The sequence below is a fragment of the Pelodiscus sinensis genome, chromosome 3 (genome assembly GCF_049634645.1).
Source record: "Pelodiscus sinensis isolate JC-2024 chromosome 3, ASM4963464v1, whole genome shotgun sequence".
NCBI classification, from domain to species: Eukaryota; Metazoa; Chordata; order Testudines; family Trionychidae; genus Pelodiscus; species Pelodiscus sinensis.
In genome coordinates this window covers 53,211,331-53,237,406 of record NC_134713.1, presented here as the reverse complement: position 1 = coordinate 53,237,406, position 26,076 = coordinate 53,211,331, and the positions used below count along the sequence as shown (strand labels likewise).

The window sequence follows — 26,076 nt, the reverse complement described above, 5'->3', positions numbered from 1 at the left end:
TTATCAGATCAAGAACACATATTCCTGCACATCCAGAAATATAATTTATGCTATCATGTGCTGAAAGTGTCCGTCTGCTATGTACATTGGAAAAGCGTCTCAGACACTTCGCCAAAGGATCAATGCCCACAAAACAGATATTAGACAGGATCACAAAGAAAAAACAGTTTCTTGCCATTTCAACCAGAAAGGACTTTGTCTCAATGACTTGATTACCGGCATTCTGCTTCAAAGGCCTTTTAAGACTACACTTGAAAGAGAATCCTCTGAACTGTCATTCATGCTTAAATTCGACACTTTACACTTAAGTTTGAATAAAGACTCTAATTATCTTACCCATTACAAAGATAGCTTCCCCAATTATCACCTCTAATATCATTAGCTCACAGACATTTACCTTCCCCCCATCCCTCTTCTGTTCTGGAATTTGATTTGTCCTTTTCATATGTGTTCATTTTTTTAATTGCATCCTTTGGTATATATGGTTGTGACAATTTTCTTCCACTATTTGATCTGAGGAAGTGGATCTGACCCACAAAAGCTCATCACCTAATAAACCATCTTGTTAGTCTTTAAAGTGCTACATAGTCCTGATTTTTGTGTCAGATAATTATATGACCATCATTACAGTAGTATCTGAACATCTCACAATTTTTATCCTCACAAAAATCCGGAGAGGTAGAGAAGCATTTTATTCCCATTTTACAGATGTGGATCTGAGACACAGTAAAACTAAGTGACTTGCCCAGGGTAATACAGGTCTGCTAAATGCCAAGCTATTGGCCAATCCCAGGACATCTGTCCTTCCCTGAAAGACTAAAATTCATGTAGAGTGTTCCTAAAATAAAGTCTCCGTTGAATGCCATATCTCCTTTTCTTGGCTGGCTTTGACAAATACTGCAGCTTTTCTGAAGACTAAGTCTTAGCAATGGCTTCAATTATACAGAAGTTCATGTTAACCCAAATGCTTTCAAAGTACTCAATGTGTTAACTGGGCTACCACTGTACCTAAATATAGAGTGGAGTCTTTTAAAGTGATTACTATAATGTGCTCATTAATAGCAACCTGGGATAAACACTTCATTTAAAAATGTGTTAACTGAACAAGAACAGCTTTTGAATTTGTGCATATGCTCTGTAGGTTACATTTGTAATAAATGCATGTTAAGATGCTGGATACATTTCTTCTTTCACACATATGTAAATCCAGAATCACATTATAGAAGGACCTGTTACAAAATTTGTAACTGCATCTTCATCGAGCTGCAGACATCGGGATTTACATCCGCTGATGTAGATATCTATGGATATAAAGCGGGTATCTGTGGATCTGCAGGTCTCTACTCATCTTTTCCTGACGCATTAGTCTTATGTCTTATTGCCTCTACTGGAGGCATGATGGGAAATTGGTTCTGCTTTGGGATAGCAAATTATATGTCTGCAATTAATATGAACAATTTCTTTACATTTTCTGAATTTTAATACTTCTATTTGATCACCTCAGCAATTTGTCATTACTATTAAAAACAACTCCATCTTCTATAACTTTCACTATTTTTGCTTTATTCCATGTTAATAATATTTTTAAAGAACTCTAACAATCCTGTTGACAATGGCCATCTCATACCAAAAACCATATTAACTAATCTTAAATTAAGAGCAATCATATCCCTAAATATGGTTTATCAGATATTTATCACAACTGGCATTAAAGTGTCTAGTCTATGGTATCTTGTTTGTCTCATAAAAACTGCTGTAGACAAGGAAAGATTATAGCACCAAGAGTCAATCTGCTTTCCGTACCAATAAACTTGAGATTATAGTGGCTCGGGTAAATGAACTGAATCATTGAAGAATGAATTGAATCATTGCCTACAGAGTTAAAATGCTGAGTGTGCTCCCGACAACAAGCAGGCAAAGGGTGAGCTGGAAGAAAAAAGGAGCATTGCCCCTTTAAGAGCTTCTTACTAGGGTGGAATGTTACAGAGATAGACAACAAGAAGGGTAGAAGCTATAGGGGGCAGGTCAGAAGTTCACTGTGCTACTCTTCTTGCTGATAGGGTATTTATACCCCATATAACCCTGGAGAGGTCTTCTTTACCAGGATCTGGCTGCCCATTTGATTCCCACTTTTTCTGGAAGAGGGTGCCATAGTTATGGCTCAGCCAGGGTTAGGGGCCACAATGATTTAGGATGTATCTGAGGCAACAGGCAGAGAATCAGAGTTAATTTTCCAGTGTTTCCATGTGAATATTTTGCCATGGGAATAGTGAACCCCAACCATTTTAATAATAAGGGTTAATAAAGTGAATTTGAGGGTTTTGGAGCAATTTCTGAATACAGGCAGTCCCCGAGTTACATGGATCTGACTTATGTCGGATCCGCAGTTATGAACGAGGCTTTTCTCGCCCCGGAGGACGGGAGCGGCAGGATGCCCAGATACGCCGCGGTCCCGCTGCCCGCATCCTCCGGGCGAGAAAAGCTGCTCCGCATCTCCCTGGTCTGCTGGGGGGGAAGGTCCCCCCTGCCGCTGTCCCGCTGCGGGCGTCCTCCGCGGCTTTGCTCCCCGTCTCCCTGGTCTGCTGGTCAGACCAGGGAGACGGGGAGCAAAGCCACGGAGGACGCCCACAGCGGGACAGCCCAGGCGCACCGCGGCTGTCCCACTGCGGGCATCCTCCGAGGCTTTGCTCCCTGTCTCCCTGGTCTGCTAGTCAGACCAGGGAGACGCGGAGCAAAGCCTCGGAGGATGCCCGCAGCGGGACAGCGGCGGCACGTCTGGGCTGTCTATGCTGCGGGCGTCCTCCGAGGCTTTGCTCCGCGTCTCCCTGGTCTGCTGGGGGGGGGGGGGGGGCGCAGCTAGTGCCCCCTCCCTCCCAGCAGACCAGGCTTTTCTGCCCACGACGCCTGGGGTAGAGCAGCTGGGGCGCTGCTGGTTTGGTCCCACAGTGCCGCTCCTCGGCGCTACTGGACCAACCGGGCAGCACCCCAGCTGCTCTGCCCCAGGCATCCCCAAGTCAGCCGCTGCTGAAACTGACCAGCGGCTGACTACAGGAAGCCCGAGGCAGAGTCTGGACGCCAGTTCCGACTTACATACAGATTCAACTTAAGAACAAACCTACAGTCCCTATCTTGTACATAACCCGGGGACTGCCTGTACACAATATTGTTTTGGAGGGAGGAAAGGATAATAGAGACAGATATAAAGGTTCATTCAGATGCATCATGAGGAATAGGTTTTGGAATATTTATGAAGACAGGTGGTATGCCCAAAGAGGTGTAGTGAAGGATCTAGCTCTCCTAGATTCTGCCCCCCCCCCCTCTCCATTTTGGTAGCAGTAACTATTTGAGGAACTGTCCTGGAAACATAAAATGCAGTTTTGTAATGACACCATTGCTGTGGTACATGTCAACAATCACCAGTCGTTCAGACCTCTAGTTCATAGAGATTAGTATAATAGTGGCTAAATCTTAGCATATGTTTCTCTGCCAAGCATATGCCCAGGATTGATAATGGCTTAGACAATGTGATGCCTTGATTTCAGATGGACAAATATCAAGAGCCTAGCACTAGAGAGCTGCTGGTAGCATTCTGGAACCTTGACATGTTCAGGGTCAAGGCAGTTCAGAGATCAGTAGAGTCATGAATGCTTAGGGCCTATAGCAGGAATATTAATGATTTTGTGCAATTTCAGAGTTGGGAAGGCCTATCAAATGATATGGCCTACTCAGATGTACTGCAATACATGGTGCACTCTACCATCTCTGGTCACCTATAGAATCTTATGTTGCCAGTAGAATGAAGGCAGATCCTTGTGGTTGCTTCTTAGTCCAGAGGGTTTCAGTGGACTAATCTCAGGACACTGACCCTACAGAAGATCCATGTTATCCCATCACTATTCAAACACTTAGGCCTGGTACACAATACAGACCTATACTAGTATAACTAGGTTACTTTTACTGACCTAATCCCCACATATAAACAGCGCTATGTCAGCAGGAGAGCTTATCTCACCAACATAGCTATGGCGTCTTGGTGAGATGGATTAACTAAACCTATAGGTGAGCACTCTCTCCTGAGCTTAGAGCATTTGCATTAAAGCGGTACTGTAGTGCAGCTACACCGGTGCAGCTGCAACGATGCATCATTTTTTAAGTGTAGAAATGGCCTTAGAGACTTGGTGCAAGTTCTCAATCAAATGCGTAGAAGCAGCCACAAAGCATCCTTCTTCAAAGATGCTTTCCTGGTCACAGTTTTTTGGAGCTTTTAAAGTTAGTTTACTAATGTCTGGGTCAACAAGCGATATTTTGGGAAGAGCTTTGCAGTGTAAGAATCGACAATGGGAAACACAATCAGTTGTCTAAACCAAAGGTTTGACGGGTTCCAAAACTGGTCAAGGGGTCAAGATGAGTCCATAATGCTACAGGTGGCGGGGGAGGGAAGCAAGGAATTGCCCAGTGAGATCATTAAGGAATTACACATAAAGCCCTGTTTTGCCCATGGTGATGGAAAACTCCTCACAACTTTATCACAGTTTTCAAAAGGGGGCTTTTAAATCTGGGGCTTCTGGTGCAAGAATTTGGTTCCTACTTTTTTTCTGGATGGGGTGCAATGGTTATGGCTCCACTTGGGCTGGGGGCCACAATGACTCAGGCACATTCAAGTGTAGACAGGATGCATATGGATGCAGGCCGAAAATCAGAGTTAATTTTCCTGTATTTTCACTTTCAGAATCATGTAGCAAACAGGCCAGATAAGCAGTTGTGTGGATTTGTGGACACGGTATTGTATACTGGGCACACAGACAGGGCTTCCAGGCTGGTAAACAGTTCACATCTGGGGCATAGGGAGTGAGGCAATCTTGAGCCGGCATGGAATCAGAGGCATGCTGTTGGACCAGCTGATGCGCCCTATACACACTTTAGGAGCAGGCACGAGATATAAATAGTTTACTTTGGTTAAAAAGAAAAACAGGAAGGAATCAATGAATATCTGGGAACCAGGTGGCAATATTATCTGTGCAATAATAAACTTAACACATAAAATGACAAAATTACTGGAGCAAAAGGCACAATATAGTAGTGACCAGTTAAAATTAGCAGATTTAAAAAAGCCCTAACAGGTCAAAGTGTAAACTTTATCCACCCACATATCAGGATCAGGTGACACATGCTCATCAGCTCAGATGCTATATTTGATTTTAATCATCTGGAACAATAAACAGGTACATGGTTAAAGATATTTTGGATTTCAAGTTCAGCCATAAATTATTCATGTTACACTCCATTGTTTTATCTTGAAAAGTTCAGCTTCTTTGTAATGACATCAGGTATCCAGAAAAGGTAACCCTGTCACTACAATAAATGGACACCAGGCTTCCTTTAAGATGTGATCATTATTTAAAAATTCTTTCTTAGCAAACAGGGATGTAATAAAATTATTTTAGTTTAGCATTGAAATGCTTATGGTTTAATTTTGGCCTCAGTTCCTCATATGAATATGTATAAATACTGGGAAAAAATTAGGAACTTGAAGGGCTGACAGCAAATACCAACCAAAGCACATGATCCTCTTTGAGACAAATGTAATCCATAAGTGTTTCGCTGTACTTCAGAAATTAAGGTCTAGCATGCCTGCGTTGAAAAATTATGAAAATTGTGTGTGTTTAGAACAGTGTAAACCTCTGACTTCAATTGTATATGTAGTTAGAACAAACCAACTATGACTAAAGCTTGACCTGCAGCTGTGAACCAAGAGTGATTTGAAAAATCTTTTTGTGTCTATGAGGTGCCCAAAGAAACTACAGGTTGTACCTCTCTAAACCAGGACTATCTAGTCTGGCAACACCCATGTCTGGCTCCCTCCTTGACTGGTCCTAAACAAGGTGATTTGCTGGACCAGGGAAGGTCTCTCTTCTCGAGGCCGTGCTGCTACCGGGCTGGGGCTGCAGCCTGCCCCCGATGCTGTCTCATCCTCTCGGAGCTCTCTCCGGCCCCACTATTGCCAGGGCTGGAGCTCCACAGCCAGAGCTGTGTAGCCACCTGGCTCTGCGGCTGGGGCTGGGGCTGGGGCTCTGTGGCCAGGGCGGTGAGATGGGGCTGGAGCCCTGCAGCCTAGGCCACAGCTCCCTTGCTGCCTTTGGGGCCAGGGCTGGAGTTCCCCAGCTGCTGGAGCCAGAACGTGGCCAGAGCTCTGCAGCCAGGGACAGGGCTACGGATCTCTGGCTGCCACTGGGATTGAAGCTCCCTGGCCGGGGCTGGAGGTCCATGGCCATGGCTAGGCTAGAGCTCCCTGGCCTCTGGAGCCTCGGAACTCTGCTGGGGCCAGAACTTTCCACCATGCCATCTGTCCGTCCTCCCTCACCTCCCCAACACACACACTCTGGGCTCCAGGTTGAGTCACTGGTGCCCCTTACAATGCTCCTGCCCTGCCACCAGACCTCCCTCTTTCTGGGCTCTGTTGTCATGAATATCCATGGTCCATGCCAGACTACAGATGTTGCTGGACTAAGGAATCCCAGTTAAGGGAGGTATAACTTGTAGAGGGAACTCTCTTCCCTTTATCTGGATATATTATCTTCCTCTTACTGGGAATTTCTGTATTTATCTCTTCTATTTATGCTGACAAATTATATCCCATTTATATGAATATTCCTGTATTCAAACTGCTCTACAAAGACCAAAATTTCAAAACCTAAATATGGGGATTTAGGTGTGTGGCCTTCTTTTTGAAGTATTAAGGATCCAGCAGTTCCCATTAACTTTAACTGGAAGTTGCTGTGTTCACAGAAACATCGAGTGGTGTATTTGTGGAGCACATGTTTGTAGCATAGTGTTGCCAACGTGATTTTACTCCAAGTCTTGTAATTTTTGGCATTCTTAAAGACCTAGTGCCTGGGGTGTAAATCCCAGATTTCATTATTAAAAAAAAGTTTATAGTCCATCATTGTTAAGAACAACTTAAAATGTGAACACAAAAGACTCAAAAACTAGAAAGCATATAAAAGGATCCCAAAATATACTCTTTACAATCTAATTAGTCGGGGGCTCCTTTTTATGATTTTTGACCTGTTTACAGTCATGGGGCTGGTAATGCTGCGTACCTATAAATTCCTACAGTATGCTTTTATCTTCATACTGCCACCCCATGGCTGCACATAGAAAGAAAATCATCGTTATGCAAGATTCTCAATACAATGTTTTTGTTGTTGGAATGCTTCTAGCAAAGCAGCAGAGTGGTTGGTTTTGCCTTTGATGGTCTTAAAAACATAGAAATAATACTTAAAAAGGAATCATAGGATCTACTTCTAAGTACTTCTCCCCTAGTATCTCTAGAAGCATCCTTTCGCCTCAGTGCTCCAGAAGGCCAAATGCCGTCAGCAATTATGCACAAAAGGACAGCTCTGCCTTCTTTGTGGCCTGGTTTATAAAAAGCATAACAGAACTCTACAAGTTATTTTCTGTGTTCTACATGAGACCCATTCAGCAGAAAGGTCAAATGACTGGAAGCACATATACATGTTATAAAGAAAAATTGCCATATGCTACCTTTGGAATAATATTTTAACACTTTTTCAGGTAATTTTTGTCTCAAAAGAAAAAATTACATTTCTATTAAAAAAGATCAAAACTCTACTGAAGTTTGGCCCATACTGCAAAAACAAAATCCTTTCATTTATTTCCAAGCAGGAAAAATCATGTTTGTAGTAGTATTAGGAAGCAAGAATGTTGCCCTGTACAAACTTATGAAAAAGAATTTTATATTTTGCAAACTCATTTTAGATTACTTCAAAACCTAAAGTCTAATGAATGTTCTGATTATGTGTCAAAGTGATACAATAAACTATGATTAAACATTATATTCTTAAGAATTAGATAATATTTTAAGTATCCATATTATTTCTTCATCTTTTCAGACATAATATTGTTTTAATACTACTATCATTACCTTGGTATATTGCTCACGCTCATATTCTTGACTAGAACCAGACCCTGTTGTCTGATTATATCGGTGCATTTTCATTTTCATCTGTCGTGTTTGCTCCTCCACTACTAAGCTTGCTGTAAAAACACATAATGGAAGCCTATTAAAAGTGGTGAAAAACTTCTAATGAAATAAATGGTTTAGCAGCAGTGTTGATCTTATTTCCATCTCAACAAAACAAAGAAATATACAAACAGAACAACAAGAAGCAGGGTGTAAACACTGAACAGAGGAATACTAATATTAATAAATAAAGCTCTTAGTTTCCTAGAGTTGTTTCCTGAAAATGGACAGACATCCATATTTCTCATATACTATCCAGCAGGTATAACAGATGTCAAAACAGCAAAAGAATTTAAACTGATAGGCTGAACTATACACTTGTTAAACCCTCTGAATGCAGTGCATGTATGTGTCTGTATTTCTAACTACACATTTGTAGGCTGTTAAAAATGTAACATAGTGTTCTAAGTGTTAATACACTGAAAGATAATACTAAAATATTTAAGTAAGAAGTTATTAATTCCTATTATCTTCAAACACAGTAATCGTTTTCTATGACAAACATTTATAAGGAGAAAGTTTCTCTGACTATAAAACATATAAAATATATCTGCATAATTTTTTGCTTTCCAATGTTTCCTTTTCTTGCAACCCCTCTGTAAAATAATAATAATGAAGAATGTTTTCTTGCAGTTTTATTTTTTCCTCACTGTCATATTTACTGTCTGTTTTAAAAAAATATCTAAGAACTATAGTATTATAGAGGACATTGTCTCTGCTTGAAAGTAGTTAGAACAGATAGTACAGAAAATGTTTGCAAACACACCTTTGAAAAAGTAAAGGAATAGAGATGTGAAAGATTGTGTGTGTGTGTGTGTATCTGTGTGCGTGTGTGTGTGTTTAGGTGAAAGCACATATTTATTCCCTTACTTCTGCTCAGTATTTGGTAGCTGTTTTAATAACAGGCTGTGTCTAGACTGCATCCCTTTTCTATAAAAGGGATGCAATTAGACATATCGCAATTGCAAATGAAGCATGCATTTAAATCCCCCCCACTTCTTTATCATAAAAATGGCTGCCGCTTTTTTTAAGAGGGATAAGGGATCTTTCGGAAAAGGCTTTATTTTCTGAAAGATCCGCGTCTAGACTGGCGCTTTTTTCCGGCAAAGCTCCAAGCCTGAAAAAAGCAGCAGCCATTTTTATGCTAATGAAGCAGGGGGGATTTAAATTCCCGCTTCATTTGCAATTGCGATATGTCTAATTTGCATCCCTTTTACGGAAAAGGGATGCAGTCTAGGCACAGCCATAAGGTTCCTCCAGTCACAAGAAGTAAAATAAATTAACTGCTACATATATTGCTCGTAAAGAGCAATATATTCTGCCATCCTTACTCACATTACAGAGCACCATAAGCAGTCCTACTGGAATCAGTTAAACTTCTGTCAGTATATAATACTACATAATGTAAGTGCAAGTCATAAAACTGGGCCCCAATAATCTTACAGTGGTTACTTTATTTAAAGTTACTCTAAGATGTCCATTATAACTGTCATTTTTAGAGGGTCATACCTTTCTACAAAAAAATCTCCTTTTCATTTGAAATATTCTTGGTTGTTCTCAGACCCAAGATAATTTTTTAATTAGGAAAAATCTGAGCCAAATCCTTCCTCCTGCTTTGGAGTTACATATGGCTTATAAATGTATTTTTTTATGTTAAAACATTAATTTCATTGTACATATACATCTCACAAATATAGCTGCATTTGCTAAAGAAAATTTCAGGTGGCTAATCCCTACTGAGAGATAATACCCAGGACAATGCAAGAAAACAAAACAAAAATACTGAGTTATAAGTCACTGAAATTCAATTTCCAAACATAAAGTTCAGAATGTCATTTATGTTTAAAATTAACACACTATAGTATTTATAAGTATGCACAATGACCTAACAAAAAAGCTCTTTGTAAGCTTGACTTTCTCACATACAGAATTTAGTCCAATAAAAGATATTGCTTTGTTCACTTTGTTTCTCTAGATATTTAGGCTGCTGTACTTTGTATTGCTATTTTATCGTGGAGTTCTGTACATGTCTATTTTTTGACATTGCAAATACAGAAATATACAGAACTCAGTATGAAGTTTAGAGTCAACAAAACTGTGCACAATGGTTCAAACAATGACTGTGGACACATCTACTGCACTTGTGTGTGTAGATCATGGAATGTCTATATACTGGCTGGATGCATACAAATGCAGAGGTGCACAATTTTGAACATCCACTTTTATTCATTTGTGGAAGCCACAACTGATGAAGAAAGGGCAAGTCATTACTGAAAGAAAAAAAGCGTGTTCCTAATTCAGATAAGCTAACTAGGGTTAAAATAGCAATAAAGAGAAAGCGATTTGGCTTTTAACTGGGGGTCTGTCTAGACTACAGGGTTTTTTCGAAAAAACTTCTCCCGCAAAAGTAAATCGAAAGAATGCAGTAGTTTTTTTGACTGTGGAAAACCTCGTTTTAAAAGGAATAATGCCTTTTTCGAAAGTGCTTTTTCGAAAAAAAGGTGCTATGTAATGCAAACTGTGCTTTTTCAAAAGAGAGGATCCAGACTGCCTGGGTGCTCTCTTTCAAAAAAGCGGCTTTCTTTTTCGAAAGTACTGGTTGTAGTCTAGACACTGTTTTTCGAAAGAGGCTTTTTCGAAAGTATCTTTCAAAAAAGGCTCTTTCAAAAGAGGCTTGCAGTCTAGACATAATCTGAGAGCCTAGAGTAATTGAGCAGGTTAAACTCCATCTGCTTTGGGGTAACATATGTATGTATGTTTGGATGTATTTTATCCCACCTCCTAAAAAGCATTACAGTTATTTCTGGCCTATGCATTTATTTGATGAGAGCTCACATGGCTCATTTCAGCAGATGTATAATATCCTAATGGGAAAATTCTAAAGATCTTAGTCATGAAGTCAAGTGGACTACTCACAAAGGGGCTACAGGTCTATTGCTTGCATTATAAGGGGGTTTTAGGTTCTTCTGGGGTAAAATATGAGAGAGCTAAAGATCAATGTCTCACATTATTCAGGATATGAAGAAGCTGAAAGCTCATATGAAAGGATTTAAGTCGTCAGGCATCCTCTCATATGAAAGGATTTAAGACGTCAGGCATCAAACTTAATCAATTTTAACATATACAGATGGAATGACTCCCCTTTTCCACAAATAGGAAGACATTAACTATGTCCACTCTGTGATTAGATGGCCTCTCATCCTATGACCTAGGCATGAAGACGGATTCCCTTTGCTAAATATCACTATTCAGTTCATGAATCAGCCCACTGTTAGGTCCTACCAATCACCTACTGAAGGTGGAAATAACAGTATAGAAAAGAGAGAGGCCAGTCTGCAAAGATTTAATGGTTACTCATACCTCTCCTGGGTCCTGTGGTTAGGTTCACCCATACAGCTGTCCTCTTGAAACTCTACATGCTAGGCACTGACTGCAGTTTGTGACAATATTTATTGACATACAAGTTCATTCCCTAGTTTATGTACATTTTTACCTGCAAATGACCTGAAAGAAGTAAGGCCCTGATTATGCAGCCAAATCCACGTGGATTGACTTCTGCACCCAAGGAAACTCAAATATGGGAGGGCGGTCTAAATGTGCCAAAGAAAGTTTAGACTTGAACACTGACCAATAGCTGAGGTAAACCTACATACCCGGAGTTGTAGTTTGAGTATACAGATCAGTGTTTCTTAAAGTGGGCCCATTTCCCGCAGCTCCCCTCTGTTGGAAATGGCGAACCGGAGCCAATGGGAGTTGTGAGGCTCTATGGCTGTGGAGCCTTTAGATAAACAAAGTGGTGCAGCCTGTTAGCAGCTTTCTCAAGGTGGGCTCACTTGGAGAAACACGGATATAGAGTAACACAATACAGCATGTATGCAGTGGAAGAGTAAATCATCATCATAATTTGAACTGGTTTCTAAATAGCAACGATGGAAGTATTTATAAATAGCAAAGATGGAAATGTTGCTTCAGTAAAACAAGCTGTAATTAAAATTATATTTACTTGTTTCAGATTTTCATCACAAGAAAAATAAGTCTCATCTATTATTTTGTGGTATTTATAGTATATGTGTGTGTTTAATTTGCTTGTATAAAACAATTATTAAATCCAAATACACAATGGGCCAAAACCTTTCTGGCACCAATATGTACTCAATGTAGGAAGAGAAGAAAGGAGCTGGTGATAGCTATCTTATTTTCAAGCTCTAGGGGCTGTAGTCCCAGCCCTGGAAAAAATTAGAACAGGCCAAGAATTACTGTAACTTAAGGAGATATGCTAGCTAGAGTGTCCTCCAAATGTCCCAGTACCTCTACAGAATAATAGACTGATGATCAATAAATTGTATGCTCATGTATAGCATATGTTATAACAGATAAATTCAAAAGACTGGTTTTTAACCATGTTACAAAATTAGTAAGTGGACAGAATTCAGCATAAAGGATATACCTGGAGTTTAGTAAAGATGTGAATATGAGGGCATGAAATCTAATTTTAAAATTAATTTAAATTGGACTAATGTGAGCAGTACAGGTTGCAAATCATATGAAGTGTGCAAACAAAAGGCAGTAATGATACTCAGCAATGCCAGAGATTGGTTTGCATCTGGATTTATTTAAATCAGATCAATCTTGCAAAAATGACAGGCAAAGATTTTTTTAAATGTCCCTAAGTATGATAAAGCAAAGCAATTTAAATTTGAGTTGGCAATGCTATGTGAATGCCAAGAAAACAGAAGACGGTTTGGAGCTGAAAACATCAAGGTTGCATATCATTGACTAAGGAAACAGTGGAGTTCCTTGGTATCAAATGCTAATGAGACCATGTTTCAGAGAATCTGAATGCACAGAATGTGTTGACAAAGGGAATTCAAAGAATAGATGAACTGATTAGGCAGCTAGAAATACTGACTTGAATTCTATAGCTGTGTATAGGGTGCAAATATAAAAAAGTAAGATAAATGGTTCAAAGTTGTCTAACGAGGGAAAAATAGGAGTACTGGGCTGAAATGTAGCTGAAGAAAATTTGGGTTAAGTATCAGGAATCATTTAACTGTTGATTGACACACATTAAAAATTGTGGTCTTCGCAATATATGAGGCACTGAAACCTATCCTCATCTAAATACTAAAAAATATACAGTAGGTAACAATGTCACATTAGCAGTAGATGGAGAAGTTGCTGTGGTTCTTTGCTATCACTAGCTTCTGATTCCGCACCTTATGTTTTTATTCCTGCACTTCTTTCACATACACTGCAAACACCAAAAACCAACACTGACAGACTACACTATGCAGACTTTGCAGGTTTGGAATCTTGGCAACAATAAAAAACACAAAACATTTATTTCAAAGAGGAATTACAATTATTTTAACAGTGAATTATTATCAAGACATCCTCACTACATAGGATACTGCTATTTCAGGACATCTTCAAGTCCTTCATCAGATTCCAAGCTAAAGAACATTCCACATATTATACAAGTACAATAATAACGAAATTTCATCATATGATGGGTGAAGATTAAATAGAACAACAATAATGGGCAAGGAGAATTTTGGTCAAAGATACTGGGCGAGGGGGAGGGGCTAATGAAGTTTAATGCCTACACAGAGCAAAACAGACCTTGAGTTTTGGGACATTAAAAATAAATTGAAAACTGCACACTACTCAATGTATCTAACTTCAAAAGGAGCAGTTATTCCAGGGAGTCTATGTATTCCAAAATGCAGTGTTGTCAAAATTTTGGAAAGGGTTCAGAAAAAAAGCTAAAAGAATTATTCAATATCTGGAAAAACTGCCTTATAGTGACAGATTTGAGAAAATCAATCTAGATAAATGATCAAATAGATTGATAAAATGGGACTTGACCAGCATCTTTATGTAGGACCATAACTACCTACATAAAAGGAGATGATTTCTCATAATAAGAGGACTTTTTAATTTAATAGATAAACATATCATAAGATGCAATGGCTAGAAATTGAAGCTAGATAAATTAAAGCCAGAGAGTAGGTGCACATTTTTAACAGTTATGTAATTAACCATTGGAACAACTTACCAGGAGATGTGGCAGATTCTCCATCCCATGATGTTTTTAACTCAAATCAAAAGAAGATATCTTTCTAAAATTATGCTTTAGTTCACCCACAAGATATGGGCTTGATGCAAGAAATCACTGGGTGATAACAAGCACCTTTGTTATCCAGGAGCTCATACCAGCTAATCATAAAAAACTATGAATCCATGAAAAACAAGGAGTCCTGTGGCAACTTAAAGGTTAACAGATTTATTTGGGTATAAGCTTCCATGGGTCATAACCACTTTGTCAGATCCATGGAGTGGAACTCACAGAGGCTATGTATATCAACAAGTTACATATCAATTACAGGACCAGTGAAAATGAGGCCAATTTAGTCAGGGTGGATGTGGCTCACACCCAGCAGTTGATGGGAAGGTGTGATTACCAAGAGAGCTCTGCTGTTTCCTTTTCTAGTGTTGTTTTGCAGGTTTTCTTTTTGGAAAAGGATGGCTACTTTTTAAAAAAATGCCTCATTGTTTTTACAGATACAGACTAACACAGGTATTTCTCTGAGATTATGAATCCATGAGTAATGTTTAGACAATTTTCTATTAAAAAAAGAATATAGTCAATGAGTATGCCATTTCTGAAGCATAAATTAGCCCATTTAAAATGTTGCTTTAGGAATTTAAAAATGTATCATATCATTACTGACAGTGCTCCAAAGATGGAACTGGAAGAATATACATCAATTCACTATTATCAGTCCCAAAAGAAACAATTTACTATTTTAATTCAGCATGATATTTTGTCTTCTATGACTTATTCAATCATCAAACTAATATAACTAGAAGGAAATGAAGATATTTCATGAAAAACTAAACTTGATTCAAACTTGATTTTATGTTCATGAGAGCTGGATGAATAATTTACAAATATTTCAATTGAAAAGTTTTGTGAAATTTATTGAATGAAATATTCAGTTTCTATTTTAGTTTCCTACTTGCTCACCTCATTTCTTCTGGATTACTTTCATTTTACATTTGGAAATAGTCAGGGCTATGGATTCTTCAGTTTCTTGTACACATTTGCGTTGCGTAGGTTTTTAGACTGGATGATAATAACATTGATAAGAATTTTGGAAACAGATAATTGATACGGTTATCTTTCATTCAAATCTAACTACTGTAAGGAGGAGCCTCAATGAAATTACAGATTTTATATACATCTACCCTTTTTGTCCTAATAGTAGCTACTGGGATATGACAAAGCATCATAATTAATTAACCATCTGAGAGGAAGCAAGCTCAATCAGGTATATCCAAACTGTCAGTGGAAAAAAATGAACAAAAAGTGTATTCCGACTGCAAACCTAAATATTAAGATTTTTTATTTGTAGTCTGGTACAATCCAAAATGCTCAGGCTCATCTACCTGCACACAAGAAGGAAGTCTCTGTACCAATCTACATGTAAACTTTCAATATCTTATGTGATAGCATTCTATTTTATACCCCTATACATAAATATCATGGGTTATTAAAGCAATGCAGAAACTCAAGCACTGGTGAGTGTAATATAGTAAGCATGAACAAATTTACCACCCACACCAGCACTCAAGACTAATTTGAAAACATTTGAAGATCAAAATAATGTTCACTTGAGGTTAGCTCTCACTTAGTGCGATGTAGATAGCATTCCAAGCCACAGAGAATGAAATCAAAATGGCAGAACTGATCTAAGAACTTTGGGCCTGATACCACGCCTGTTCTGCTGTTGTAGTCAAAAGGACCACAATATCTCCACAGCTGAGGATTCTGGCATCATGGTACAGGAGATGTGAAGCAGTTGGGGCTATATGTTTTGGCAATCCTTAGGTGAGTTTACATTTGTTTTCAATGATAGGGTAGCGCTGCCTAGTTAAGAGGTGCTTCAGACTGCTCTAACCTAAGGCAGGACTAGCGGAGACTGGCCACCAGATTCAAGGAGCTATAGACCTTATCTGGTAGATCACATAGTCCCCTTTTGATTTTATCCTTAAACTCATGGGGCAATTTTTTTTAATGTACTTCAGAGGTCAAGTCCCATTTTTCAAAACTAATACAGGCATTTAGGAGACTAAGAGTAATTGAAAGTAAATTTTAACTATTCACCATTATGGTAAAACTTTTAATTTGTTTGAAGACAAATAAATGATCTATAGCTTTAGGAATCATAAAACAATATAGCCTATTTTGGTCCAAGAAGATATGTAGTTCTAAATTTGGCTAGGCAGGATGTATTGGAAGGAAAAATAAGGTAACAGCGACCTGTTATTGAAGTACACAGCATTGCAACAGCATTAAGAGATTCACAAGCAGAGTATCGTTAATTTCTCACAATCATAAAAATATTCCAAAAGATTAATCTATGGAATTTGGCAACAACTAGCTGTTGAGATATATGTCAAATGATTATTGCACACATATTTAGTCTTATAGTTATTAGTAGTCACATAGATTTCTCTCTCTGTGGAAAGCCTGTTAAACTCCTATTTAAAATTCATTTTCTGTGAATAACAAAGTAGCTTTTGTAATAGATTTCTTTGCTATTTTAGAGTCTCACCCCTATGTTGGCCATGACATTGTAGATATAACAAAATTAGGGAGTTTCTTTTCAATTGATTGAAAAACTTCCCATTCTCCTTGGCCACTAGATGTCTCAATTTTACACAAATATTTATTCTAACATTTTATGAAAGCAAGAGAAACAATGCTCTTCAATAAGCCATTGTGATTATTGAACATTTTTCTGACAGTGAAAAACCGCTTGAGCAAGAATCACTATTGCCAACTGTTGTAAGTTTTTTGTTTTTTACAAGAACTGTAGTTTTATAACAATAATATTATCTCCTTGAAATCTCCTTTTAGCTCTGGATTTCTGACTGATGTTCCACTTCTAGCCACAGCCATCAGAGAATACAATAGGGAGCATATCATAGACCAGTGGTTCCCAACCCTTTCGAGCATAGGGACCTTCTTTTCATTCTGTTAAAATTTTACAGGCCCCTCCAAGGGGAACAGCAGGAAGTGGTGGCATGCACTGTTTCCTCAGCTCTCGCCCCCTCCGTCTGTTGCCCATTCACGGAGGAGACGATGAGGGGGCTCTCATGGCCAAAGGCAGCTTCTGCCCTGGCACTCTGCCCTTGGCTGGGCATAGAGTCCTGGGGGAGAAAAAAAAAGAAAAGGAAAAGAAAAGAAAAGTAAGGACCAGGCCCACCATGGGACTAGGGGACGGGAGAGGGCTGGGGCGTAAACAGCAGCACAATTGGTGACAAGAGGATGATGTACCTCTTGGGGTATCAAGATCCCATCCCTAAGGCAGGAGGCAGTGTGTGTGCAGCCAGTTCTTACTTTTCTTTCCTTTCCTAAGCTTTCTGCAGATTCCCTACAGTACCGTCGTGGACCACCAGGGGTCTGCAGATCATAGTTTGGGAATCACTGTCATAAAGACTAGGCTCCAGGCCTGGATGCCATCAGGAAAGGCAACTGCTCAATCAATTGTGGAATCCTTTTCTTCCTTGTTTGTGTGGCCAGTTCAGAGGAATGTGGAAGCAGCAGATCTTGGGCAGATGAGGCAGCTGGAAGTTGTGTACAAAAAGGAGAAGAGGCAGCTCCCACCTGCCAGCTCTCACATACACTTAGTGTTGTGCTAATAAGCAAATTGTTATGGGAAGGAGTTGGGAAGAGGGCAAGAAGTGAGTCCAAGAGCATGTCTCCTCAACTTCTCCAGTCTGCAGTAGTCCACTATTTCACCATTACTGCTGAGCTCCTGTATGGTGGTCAAGAGCATAGTATGTGTGAGGGGTGAGATTGGCACAGCAGAGAAAGGGAAGGAGGAGATGGGAACTGAACCAGCGGCAGGCTGGACAGTGCAGTCAGAAGCAGAATGAGAGGGAGACAGGAGGCAATATCCACTGAAGGTATGGAACTCTGAAGGGGAGATGAAGACAGTGCCAGAGATCAGGGAAGATTTTGAAGTAAGAATGTTAGAACAGCCTTACTGGGTCAGACCAAAGGGCCAGCTAGCCCAGTAGCCTGTCTTTCAACAGTGACCAATGACAGGTGCCCCAGAGGGAATGAACAGAACAAGTGAACATCAACTGACCCATCCACTGTTACCCATTCCCAGTCTCTCTGGCAAAGGGAGGCTAGAGACAGCATCTCATCTATCAGCTAGAAATAAAAAAGGGTTGTTTTTTTTCTGGTGCCTTTCAGGTTTAATTTTCTGATATACATGCACAGAAATGTGTTTTAAGTTAGAAAACAGTCCAAAACATGAGCCTTAAAAACAATCATGATTTTAAGTCAATCTTGTCACAGGTTTGACAATATTGAAATGGTAGCCTACTACCTAACATGTAAACCCTAGTGTAACTTCTGTTTGCACTTGGGGACTTTAGAAAGTGCATAGTAAATTCTGTTTCAGATAGTTTAGTAACTTGTTCCTGAAAATCAAGGATGCTAATTATAGATTGGCTGCAACATTCAATCATCATTTCTTCTACAAAGTGCTTCTAAGACAATTCACCGCAAGCACAGTTGTACATTTGAATTAAACAATCCATTGACTTAGGCTGTACTCCAAAAGTTTCTTTAGCATGAGAACAGTCTCACTGTGTCACATTGTGTTTTGTTTTTGAAAGACTTCATTGTGACTATTCCCATGATTTAAGTGAAATGTGCGTCATTGAGTCTAGGCCATTCCTGTTTTCTTTACAGAATTCTCAATATTCTATTGAATTTTTGTCTTTCATATTGTACATCTTTAGGCTTCTCCCCTAGCTCCCACATGATTATTGTCAGTTCTTTTTACTTCTTGCCCGTTATCATAAGTGAAAAACCACAGAGGACAGTGTGAAGTTAATGCAACTTACTGGTGTGACTTAGCCAATCTTTATATCACTTCCAGAATTGCTTGCAGCCTAGGCCATGCTATTGTCCTCCCTCATCACCCCCTCCTTTGTTTCCAGTTTGTCCCTAAATCTCTCTCTACTTTGTGTAGGAGGACCAAGTAAATTCACATGGAAAACGCTCCATCTGCTTTCTGTAGTGGCTAAGAGTTGGGGCCATTAGCTCCACCATTCAGTACTTAAAATGCTTAAAGGGATCATGCAAAACCAATGAGGAGTCCTGTGGCACCTTAGAGGCTACTAGAGGGCATAAGCTTTCATGGGTAAAACCAACTTCATCATGAAAGCTTATGCCCTAATAAATCTGGTAGTTTCTAAGGTGCTACAGGACTCATTTATGCAGCTACAGACTAACATGGCTACCCCCTGAGACTTAAAGAGATCATATCATCTTAAATACGGACCACAACTGAAATTATGTAAAAAAACAACTTCTATAAATCTTACGGTTATAGAAATGTTTAGGAAACAAATTCTTTTTATATAACCACTTTCCCCCTATAATCATTGAAACCCAGACAGTGCAGCAGTGAGACCTAGAAAATTAAACTTAGTATAAAAAAATGTTTATGGGTGAAGGGTAAAATTGTCCTAGGCCGTCTAACAATAGGCAATGAAAATCTAAGTTGAGTGAAATATAAATACAGAGCCCAGAAAAACAACAAATGAGATTTTTTTTAAATTACTTCACTTCTAATAATTTAAGATGTCATTAATAACAGATAAATAAATATGCTTGTTTGCAAGATATAGTATTTATTGGGACACTGTCCCCCTAACACTGTCTTATTTTCATATCATGCTGAAAATATGCCCCTGGCAATGAAAATTGATGCTGGAATTCTTACCAGATAAAACCCTCACTGAAAACTATGGAAATTTTTTTTGGATAAGTAGTGCATTTTTGGTCCATATACAGTATGTTCAGTGAAAACCACAGGATAAAGTGAAGCAGCTGCTATTTTCATGGCACTTTCTCAGATAGTAAAAAAATAAAAGTTGAATATACAGGCAGTCCCCGGGTTACGTACAAGATAGGGACTGTAGGTTTGTTCTTAAATTGAATTTGTATGTAAGTCGGAACTGGTACATATTGTAGGGGAAACTCTAGCCAAACATTTCTCCAGAGCTCAGTTTTATTCTCCCACACCTCACTTCCCTCAAGTCCTTTATTCTCAAGCTAAGGTGTCTGCTGAGAAAAGCCACTCCGCATCTCCCTGGTCTGCTGGGGGGGGGGGGGGGGGGCGCTAGCTTCGCATCTCCCTGGTCTGCTGGGGGGAAGCAGCTAGTGCGGGGTTGCCTCACCCCATTTGTAAGTAGGGATCCGATGTAAGTCGGATCCATGTAACCCGGGGACTGCCTGTATACCATGAAAAGACTTAAAACTTACTGCACAGCATTGTGCCCTCTACTGTTAATACATGATGGCCTAGAATTTTGGAGATGAAACTCAGATTGAGGGTGTGTCTAGACTACAGAGTTTTGTCAACAAAAGTGGACTTTTGTCGACAAAACTATACCTGCGTCTACACTACCACTGAGTTCTGTCGATATAATGTAACTCAGCAGTTTTGTCGACGCTGGTAAACCTCATTTTACGAGGCATAACGCCTTCTGTCGACAGAGTTCTGTCGACAGAAGGTGTTATTGCATGTAGGGTTGTGTCTAGACTACAGGGTTTTGTCGACAAAGCACTTTGCTTTGTCGACAGAACTGAATGTAGTCTAGACGCTCTTTGTCGACAGAAGCTTTGTCGACAGTATCTGTCGACAAAGCTTCTGTCGACAAAAGCCTGTAGTCTAGACGTACCCAGAGATGCAAGCTTCTCAAAGCAGGTGGTACATGCTGTTCTGGTTCAACTTCAATATCCAATCTGATTGGATCTGTGAGGGTTGGGCCACAGTTGTGAAGTTTGAATTCAGATGAGAATTTTCTAGTCTGGGAGGAATTCAATTTGATGTTCTAATCTGGGTTTATCTATACCATTAATGTTTCTACTGGGCAGTGTTTCACCATCAGAGTTAAATCTAATTCATTTGAATTCTTCTTTCTCTCTCCAAGTAGACTTTGTCTTGAATCACCCCTTCTTCTAGATTTCCCCTGTCCACACACTACTAACTGGGGGAGGTGCAAAATATTATTCCCCTTCCCCTTCATGGAATAACTAGAAGACTCAACACTGACAATGGCGGCTCCATGGGATGCCCAAACCATGTGGGCTATCTCTGTGTCTCTGCATTTCATCTGGTGCTGGTAGCTTCCTGGAAGCATAAATTCTCCAAAGAAGCTCTGCTACTAACTTCCTGACTGTAGTAACCATCATCCCAAAAATATATGACAGCCCCAAACTATACTATCCTTTCTTCAGAATCTCCCAGAATCTGAAGGAGGGGTAGGTAGTATGCGTCATCCTTCTGGCCATACCAGTCTCCAACTACTCCCCAGAGGTATGAAACATCCTCTAGGTGATCCATAGGGGAGGGCAGGATGGTGCTATGGTTACTCTTCTGTATCTCCCCACCCCACTACGTGATTAATGGAAGCTATGCACTGTATCAATGTGTAGACTTTGGGGAGAAGTACAACCTGGGCATCTGGACAGACTTTTTACCCGAACCAGCATGGACTCTAACACAAGGGGACTCAGATTGCACATACTATTCACTACTTTAATCAGAAGTTTGAGATCACGCATCAAGTAATCTTCCAGTTGTAAAGAGATTGTGAGGGAGTAGAGAAAAGGAGGGCCTAGCATTCCAGGTGTTAAAGAAAGCCTGTGGGCTCAGCTAGTTCTGTCCTGCTTTACCTGAAACCAATGCTAGGCTTTAGAGTGGGAAGAAAAGGAAGGAGCCTTGCACAGTTTGGGGGTGACTAGCAAGGAGGCATGAGCTTGGTTCAACAGTCTGAGGGCCCAAATCAGTGTCTGCCCACCCAGCAGTCATGGGAGCAAGTAAGCCCTACAACTCTACTCCTCTGGGAAAAAGAAGGGGAACCTATTGGAAAACTCCAAATAATGGTAATGTGAACTCTTGGGTCCATTCCCGAAATTTAAGAATTAAAATTCTTGGTATGCCCACATCTTGAGTACTACATGCAGATGTGGTCACCTCATCTCAAAGAAGATATATTGGCATTGGAAAAGGTTTAAAAAAGGCCAACAAAAATGGTTAGGGGCTTGGAATGGGTCCCATATGGAAAGAGATTAAAAGACTGGGACTTTTCATCTTAGAAAAGAAGAGATATGATAGAAGTCTATAAAACCATGATTGGTGTGGAAAAAGTGAATAAAGAAAAGTTGTTCCCAAAATATAAGAACTAGGGGTCACCAAATGAAATAAATAGGTAGCAGATTTAAAACAAACAAAAGGAAGTGTTTCTTCATGCAGTGCACAAACCACCTGTGGAACTCCTTGCCAGAGGATGTTTTGAAGACCAGGAATGTAACAGGGTTAAAAAAAGAACTAGATAAATTCATGGAGGTTAGGTCTATTAATGGCTATTAGCCAAGATGGGTAGGTACCATTGTAGGAAGCCAGGTGAGGTGTCCCTAGCTTCTATTTGTCAGAGGCTGGAAATAGCTGACAGGGATCACATAATGTTTCTGGGGTCACTTCCTCTGGTATCTGATATTGGCCACTGTCAGCAGACACGATACTTTGGTCTGACCTAGTATGGCCCTTCATGTGTTATGTTCTTAAAATAGGGAGTGGCTCAGAGTTCCTGGGCAAGGAACACAGGGGAACAAGGGAACAGCCTCTCCCCCTTTTTATGCCCACCTACTCTGTGACCTAGCCCCTAAGCTACTCGGTCCTCAGAGCTCGGGCCACAGAGTGATAAATCAGATAACAGCTAGATATTTGAGATGGAATCTTTTTAGCTGATTTTCATTGATGACAGAATGAAATGTATCAACATGGAAAATAATGGGGGGAGAAAGATAAAATTCACAGTTGTCAAGTGTTTGTAAAATGTACATGAATATTTACCTTTTGAGGAAGAGTTATAATTCTCTTGTTCTTCAATGAATTAAATGCATGGAATGATGGAAACAAAAGAAAGAAATCAGCAAATTTAAAGTTAGACAAATAAATGTATTGCATTTGACAATGACACATACAATAAGCTGTATCAGAGCATACATAAAAGTAATGTGGAAAATCAGGATGATAAACCATGACAAATTATAAATGCTGAATAGTTATTTAAAATTATGAGTAACAATGAAGATACTAATGGTTAGACTGTGGAGTCTTTGCTTCTCCTGCTGAATGCAGTACAGGTTGAACCTCTTTAGCTTGGCACCCTTGAGACCTGATCAGTGCCGAATCAGAGGATTTGCTGGACAATGGAAGGTCAATATTGTCCAGCAGTATTATCAGCACTTCCACTGCTTACTGGACTCTTGGAAGACATTTAGGGGTAAATTAGAGCTAAATAACAGCACAGAACACTGAGAGCCAAGACTGGTGGCTGCAAACAAACTTTATGGAACTGCAGGAAAATTAGCCACACCTAGGGTTGCCTGGTGGTTTCCACAAAAATACCGGACACACTTGACATTACATCACAATCTACATTAGATCTTATTTAGAAAATACCAGACATTTATATTTTCTCAATTTGTTTCCCAAACAGAAAGCTCAAATACTGAACTGTCCGGTTTAAAACCGAACACCTGGCAACCCTAGCCACACCCAGGATAAGTGAACTCATGCCAGGCCACGGATGTTGCTGGACAAGAGAGAGAGGATCAGAGAGGTTCAACCTATAGTGCCAAACCCAATTGTACAAAAATCATTAAGTCAAGCCCCCTAAAATGGAGACATGTTTTAAAATTACAAGCTTTGGATTTTATTTGTCTTCTGATTTCTGAGTCTCATGGGTGTACATTTTCTCCACAAGGGTTAGAAACTTACTTTTAAAATTGAAAGTTGCTCTTCTCAATAAATCACTTACCACTAGAAAGCAGGATGTTGAGGAAAACACCAAATATGAAACTTGTGATAAAACTGTGAGAGTTGGCAACACTTTGGTGCTCCCTCACAAATGTCGTCAATTTTAAGTCAAGGGGTTTACTCATGTGACCTTCAGTATGAGTAATGTTTCCACAACCTAGCTTCAAATATTCAATGCCATCTAACAGTTTTCAATTAAACGAGGGATATGAAGACAAAACAAAAACAATGCTAAAAGACTCGAACTGAAAACTGAAATAATATCTTCTTTTGTTAGAAAGCTCAAACTCTGTTCTTAGTAATTCTGGATTTATAACGGTATATTTGAGAGCAAGATTTCACTGACAGGGTCTTCCCCAAGCATAGCTGCCATTGTCTGCAATGGCATTACAGACACCAGTATAACTAGTATTCTGTGTTCTCTAACTATGAGGTATATAGTTGCAACTCAGTTTTATTATTTAACAATACTGCAATTCTTTGATATGAAATTCTATCGTTTGTCCACAGATAACGTTGAAAATAATTTGTCAGTATATGTCCTAACCTCCATGCAATGGAGATCTTTAAATGTCTATTTTATGAATGTTTTCAATTTAGTTTATATAAACTGTACCCATACCATAGAAACACTGGTATTAAAAATATTTTAAAATAAGAGGCCTCTCAGTTAAATGGAGTTATTATTTAAAAGTTACCTTAAAAATATATACAATAGTTAATTTCTTATTATTGCATATCACCATCTGCCAGTAAATGCATTTCTTTAAGTACATTCCTTTGATTTTCTTTCAGACACATATTTCTGTCCTGCAGTATATAAGAAAAATTATCTTGATTTTAAAGGAAAATTTCAAGAGACCATTGCTGTAATCCATTTCTAGATAAAAAGCTGCTTAAATAAATATTCATATAGCTGTCCTACCTGAATCTAAATTTCAAGCTGTGATTTAGATTTCTGTTAGTACAAGATCATCTACTGCAATATTTATTAAGACATTATTCTCATTTTCTCCAATGGGAGATTTTTCTAAGGGCTACTGGATCAGGCGCAATGCTATTTATGTAAGTGTAAACTGGCATAACAACGTCAGTAATATTAAAACAACAAAAAACTTATTAAACCCAATGAGGCTTCTCAAAACCACACTGCATCATTATAAGAGCTATGCAATGTGAAACCATACTATAACGAAATGAAAAATCATTTTATCAAGAGTCATATGACAGAACAGGACAGTGATCGGGTTTGTCTAAAGGGATTCTTGAAAAGTAGTTTAAAAATAAATACAATCATCCAGGTGTCTCACTGTTTCAGAAATTTGAATAAGGTACAACAATCCTTTTCTTAACCACATGCCTCTCTGTTATATTCATTTGTCAAAATACAACCTGCTTCACCTAAAGATGGGCTTAGGAAAAAAAACTGCTGTAGACCACCAGCCTGTCTGAATTTCCTTGAACAATAAGGGTGGATAGTTACAAAACAACAAAGTATGGGCTCAACCTGAAATTCTTACTCAGGTCAGACTCCAATTAAATCAGTTCTTGTTGTCATTGAGAAAGGACTGAGTAAAAACTGCAAACACAGACTCTAAGAACAAAATCTATGACACTGTACCAAAAGTTGTGATACGACGGTAGAGAAATTCATAGTTAATGCAGAAACTCCACTCTTTACTTGCCACTTAAATATGATGTATTATAGTAACAAGAGTGATTCAAGCCTTTTAGAATCACACAGCACAATGTGACAAATTGAGAAAAGAAACTCTTTGCTGAAGCTTAGAATTTCATTAATTTAACCACTGAGTTGAAAAATCATGTTATTTTATGTCCTTTTTAAATATTGCCAATTTAAACAAGGAAAGAAAAAAGTATATAATTCAAAACTCTACAAGTTTGAGTAATGACCACTGCATGGTAGCTTATTTGCAAATACTTACAGATGTTTAGAAATGTAAATTATGTAAAGACACCTGTAGACACTAGTTTTCACTTGCAGACCTCTTAGGCCCTGATCCTGCAATGAGAGCCACGTGATCACAGGAGTCTGGAAATTTTTGCCATGATACAGTTGGCATACTTGCATACCAAGTTTCATACCAC

The 26,076-nt window shown here is 39.1% G+C and overlaps 1 protein-coding gene across 49 annotated transcripts in view; it reads right to left on the bottom strand.

Annotated features, from left to right (window-relative positions):
* The window catches only part of RIMS1 (regulating synaptic membrane exocytosis 1), a 465,499-nt gene that overhangs the window by 105,197 nt on the left and 334,226 nt on the right, over positions 1-26,076 (bottom strand). For 28 of the 49 annotated variants that reach the window (XM_025186713.2, XM_075923727.1, XM_075923729.1 and 25 more), the window contains 2 exons: positions 22,999-23,028; positions 7,946-8,058 (listed from right to left, as the gene is read on the bottom strand). The exons of 4 other annotated variants lie outside the window; for them this stretch is intronic. In XM_025186713.2, the coding sequence (XP_025042498.2) occupies positions 7,946-8,058; positions 22,999-23,028 (143 nt within the window). The remainder of the gene's footprint in view (positions 1-7,945; positions 8,059-22,998; positions 23,029-26,076) is intronic. 17 more of the 49 variants (XM_075923725.1, XM_075923767.1, XM_075923739.1 and 14 more) reach the window with 1 other exon arrangement.